At 37.7% G+C, this 5,010-nt stretch overlaps 1 protein-coding gene across 1 annotated transcript; it reads left to right on the forward strand.

The window, feature by feature from the left end:
• Positions 1 to 263: 263 nt before the first annotated feature.
• On the forward strand, positions 264 to 4,542 carry LOC128892697 (cholinesterase-like). The gene is made up of 2 exons (XM_054153242.1): positions 264 to 614; positions 4,149 to 4,542. Exons 1-2 carry the CDS (start codon positions 459 to 461, stop codon positions 4,437 to 4,439), a joined length of 447 nt encoding a protein of 148 aa, XP_054009217.1. The 5' UTR covers positions 264 to 458; the 3' UTR covers positions 4,440 to 4,542.
• Positions 4,543 to 5,010: the final 468 nt, after the last annotated feature.

Below are 5,010 nucleotides of genomic sequence, written 5' to 3' on the forward strand. Positions count from 1 at the left end.
ACCTATTCAATAGTTATTGCATCCAATCCTTGAGCTCCCAATAGAGCCTGCCCCAACTCCGTTCAGTTCAATCTGGATTCTCAGAATATTCTTGTAGAATAATTGGAAGTTTTTAAATCCAAATGGATCCTATCGAATGTCCTCGAGGTTATGACCAAGTCTGCCTCGACCGAGCCCAATGAGAATATCGCACACAGTGGGCACGTGTCTGGCGCAGTTGGCTGAATCATATCGCTGAGGACAAGGTGTGTTGACCAGGTAGGGTGGCCCGATCAGAAGGAGTCGAAGAAAGCCAGGGCAAGAGAGCGCAGGCCTCGACCTCCACCGCGTCGTTTCGAAGCTGCCCGAAGGAGGAGAACCTGGCCGAGGGTGGTCGACTAGAGTCACGCAACGAGACCCGAGAGGCCACCTCGGGGGTACCGCCGATTGTTTCCGAAGCAAATCAGTCAGTCTGCAGAATGAAGTGTCCGGCGTGGCTGGTTTTCGCTCTGCTCCCGCGTTTCTTCGCGGTGATACCGGTCGGCCTGTCGCAGAGGACCCACGGGAAGCAGGGCCTGGGACGCGACCAGCTCCTGGTCAAGATACCGGACCAAGGAACGGTCGCTGGCAAGGAGGTGCGACAATTTCTTGTAATCACCGCGGCCCACCCTCCGCCAGGTGCCACGCGTGGATATGGTTGCTATGCGATTAAACGAAACGCTTTTTCGAGTCGCGACTGCGGTGATTCCCTCACCTTTTCGCCTGTGTCTTCTCGAATTTGCTGATTTAGGGGAGTTCGAGGGAGCCTGACGGTGTTGAGGGGTGGACAGTGGTGAGAGGACTCTTGGAAGATTGTAGTGGAGAATTAGCGAGGAATTAAAAATTTGGTTACAAGTTACAAAATTAGAGAGGTAGAGGAAATATTTGTTTGATATTCTGGTGCAGTAATTCTTTCTACAATTTAAGAGAAATATTTTCAATGATTTGTATAATCTGAGGGTGGTTCTTTGGGGATGGACAGTGGTGGAGAATTAGAGAGGGATTAAAAATGATGATGCAATATTTTTCTTGCAATTTACAAAATTGAAGGAATCGGATGAAATATTTGTTTGATCTGGTGCAGTAATTGTTTCTACAATTTAAGAGAAATATTTTCAATGATTTGTATAATCTGAGGGTGGTTCTTTGGGGATGGACAGTGGCGGAGAATTAGAGAGGGATTAAAAATAATGTTGAAATATTTTTCTTGCAATTTACAAAATGAAAGGACTCGAATGAAATATTTGTTTGATCTGGTGCAGTAATTGTTTCTACAATTTAAGAGAAATATTTTCAATGATTTGTATCCCCTGAGGGTGTTTCTTTGGGGATGAACAGTGGCGAGAGGACTCTTGGGAGATTCTAATGGATAATTAGCCACGAATTACAATTTCTTTTACAATTTACAAAATTGAAGTTATCAGAGGAAATATTTGTTTAATATTCCGGTGCAGTAATTCTTCCTAAAATTTACTTTAAATATTTTCAATGATCTGTGTACGTAATATACCTTGGTTCTTGATTATTAATTATGCTTGGATTAGTCAGTGACTTGATCTTATCAAGATTGGCTCAATCTTATCGTTAAGATCCTTTGGAGCCTTCGAGCCTTCTCAAAGAATGTTTAATAATTCGAGTCAGTATAATTCTATCGTTAAATTTGATGGGTGGTTATCTTCTTGTGATCTTCAGGGATAGTCCTTTCAGAAAATGTTTCAATCTGAAAAAGAAACTCAATTCGAGGTTGGTATAGTTTTATCATAATATTTGTTGGGTTGTTATTCTTCGTACTTGTATGTTATTTATGTGTTCCCCAAAAGTAACCTCTACATCTTTCTCGGCCTTGGTAATCCTTCTATCAGTGTTCCTTAAATACAGTGGTCATTAGGGATAGCCTCTTCGAGCAGTGGTAGAATTGAAATTTAGATTGTTGCGCCACAGGTTGATCATCAATTTTCTCGAACAATTAATCTTTTCACTCGTGTCCTTTAAATGCAGGCTGCTTTAGGGGTACTCTATCAATTCTTTATCTTTCAATTTCGAAACCTTCCTATACCCCACAGGCCACGTTGAAAATTCTAGCCACGAGTACGCATCATTTTCTGCTACATTTCCCTAATTGTCCTATTCAATTTACATTTTCTTTTTTCATTTCAATTTTTATTACCCTGCCACTGTAATTCTCAGCCTTTCTCTCTCGAAGAGCATTCTTTCTTAACGTATTACACCTTTCTGTGACGGGTCCAACGATGTAGAACTAAAACGCATAGATCACTGTCTGACATGAAAATAGTGAAGCGAGAAATACGCACGTTGAATAATTATTTGACATTTTATCCGAGCTAAGAACAAGAACATGCAAGCGCCGTAAGTTTCAATTGTTTGAATTAAGTCCATGCAGGTAACATGCACAATAAAGAACCTAAACGAGGATGGAGGAGGACGGGGAGCATTTATGAATTTTAATATCATAGATGTTTTGTTTCCTCTTTCATCCTTAGAGGGTTCGAGTCACGGTAAATTTACAATTCAGGTAACGGGGCTGAAAGTTTTTCGAACCGCGGCCTTTCAGGCTCATTTCAAAGTATAATCCTGTCCTTTGACCTACCCTGGATTTGTAAAAAAAAAAATCTCGTACGGAAAACTTAATTCTACGATATTTGAATTTGTTTAATCCAACGTTTACCCTAAATACAAGCACACTTGTTATTCTGCTTTTTTGGAATTCAAATCTGTTGAAAATGCGATTTAAAAATCCGAATGAATTATTGCTATTCTTAAATAAAATTAACGACCTCTTTAGAAACATCGTACATTCATCATTCAATTTTCAACTTGATACTTCAATCTAAAACTTTAATCCGCTCGCGTTTGAAGAAATAGGAAATTACATCAGGGAGAGGAATTGCAAAGAACTTTTTAGATATGAATAATGTTATTTTAATTGCGTCCCGTACTACAGGCGAGCCAGTCATTTTTCCACGTTCTCGGACCGTGGTTTAAATCCGAGCAGCCAGAAACTCTGATTGTAGGTTACTTCAGACGATTACCCTTAACCATACACACAGGCAATTTATCGGATTTAATTTTAGGTTATCGCGAGAGAACCTTGTCGAAGGCTTAGCTTTTCTGTCGAGTATTCACGGCGCGAGCAAATAACGTAAAATTTTCGGAATTAACTGCGAGACGATTCTTGGTGGAAATTCTAAGAGACGCGTTCCTACAACATTTTAAAAAAATTTCACCTTATAGAGAACGAAAAGACGAAACTTTTTTGTATTTATAGTTTAATTGTATGACGTTTAGTTTCAAAAATAAAAATTAGAACGTTTGAGGTCCTTAGAAAGCATCGTTAGTTGACCATCACTCATTTACAATTAAATATTAATAAACTGTTCGTTAAATCAATTTTTCTTAAAAATGTCACCTTATAGAGAACGAAAAGACGAAACTTTTTTGTATTTGAAGTTTAATTGTAAGACGTTTAGTTTCAAAAATAAAAATTAAGAAGTTTGAGGTCCTTAAAAAGCATCGTTAGTTGACCATCACTCATTTATAATTAAATATTAATAAACACTAATGGATTTTCGAGGTTTTGATAAATTGGTAGACGTTGGTGGATCTTACTACGTACCTATACCAAATTTGAAAGACTTTCGATGACCCACGACCGAGTTACAGCAATTTATATTTTAAAATGTAATTGAATTTCAGGATAAAGAACTGCTAAGTTTTTAATTTTTATTTTTGAAACTAAACGCCATATGAACAAATTGTAAATATAAAAAAGTTTTGTCTTGTCATTCTCTATAAGGTGATATTTTTTAAAAATTGATTTAACGAACTGTTTATTAACATTTAATTGTAAATGAATAATGGTCATCTAACGATGCCTCCCAAGAACCTCAAACTTTTTAATTCTTATTGTTTAAACTAAGCGTCGTACGAAAAAAATTGTAAATACAACAAAGTTTTGTCTAATCATTCTCTATAAGGTGATATTTTGTTTTTGGTGTTCTATTAACGCGGCCCTTAGAATTTCGACCGAAAATCGTCCAGCAGTCAAAGGGTTAAGGATTTCTTTGTCCTCCCTGTATTTTAAATTTCATTGTAAAAATATTCCATTCTAGGTATTCCTAAATCCTCCCTCTGTAAGGGTGATACAGTATTTGGGGATCCCCTACGCCCAACCACCGTTAGGTAAGTTACGTTTCGCCGCTCCTGTCACGGACCCCCTTCCGTCCTGGAAAGGAATACGAAATGCCACGCAATTCGCACCCTCCTGCCAACAAGTGACGAACCGACTGAAGCTACACGAAAAACATTACAAGAGATTACTACCAGCCGATCAACCTGACCCTGGAGTCAACGAGGACTGCCTTTACTTGAATATCTTTGTACCCGATGGTAAGCCCAAGTAACATATTCTTCATCTTTAAATTTATTTTCTTCATCCCACACTGGGTTACCCTTTTCAAGATTAAACATATCCACCTACACTCGACTGGAAAATTAAAAATTCGATGCAATTTAGTAGTAGAAAAATTTGGGGAGAAAAATAAGAATATATATTAATTCTGAAGGTGTTGGTTTGGAAAAATGAATCTGGATAGGATTGGTAAGTTTGAAAAATGTCGCAAAAATGAGTACTGACACAAACGTTGGATTATGTAATTTCTAATTGTATAGACAACAATTTTAGCCACCCACACTCGACTGGAAAGTTAAAAATTCGATGCACTTTAGTAATATATAAATTGGGGAGAATTTGCAATAATATTGACACGTTGCCTGCAGCATACATGAATGACAAAGATTTTCACTGAGAAATTAGATACATTAATTCTGAAGGTGTGGGGTTGAAAAAATGAATCTGGATAGGACTGGTAAATTTTAAAGATGTCGCAAAAATGAGTACTATCACAAATGTTGGATTATGTCATTTCTAATTGTACAGACAACAATTTTAGCCTCGTAGAAACTTTCACGATT

Source organism: Hylaeus anthracinus, unplaced genomic scaffold (genome assembly GCF_026225885.1).
Source record: "Hylaeus anthracinus isolate JK02 unplaced genomic scaffold, UHH_iyHylAnth1.0_haploid 14810, whole genome shotgun sequence".
Taxonomy (NCBI): domain Eukaryota; kingdom Metazoa; phylum Arthropoda; class Insecta; order Hymenoptera; family Colletidae; genus Hylaeus; species Hylaeus anthracinus.

Bases quoted from the DNA above. Each gene is read 5' to 3' on its own strand.
- LOC128892697 (XM_054153242.1), top strand. From the start codon at position 459: ATGAAGTGTCCGGCGTGGCTGGTTTTCGCTCTGCTCCCGCGTTTCTTC. The intron at 615-4,148 runs GTGCGACAATTT...ATTCCATTCTAG, and splicing joins GAACGGTCGCTGGCAAGGAG to GTATTCCTAAATCCTCCCTC.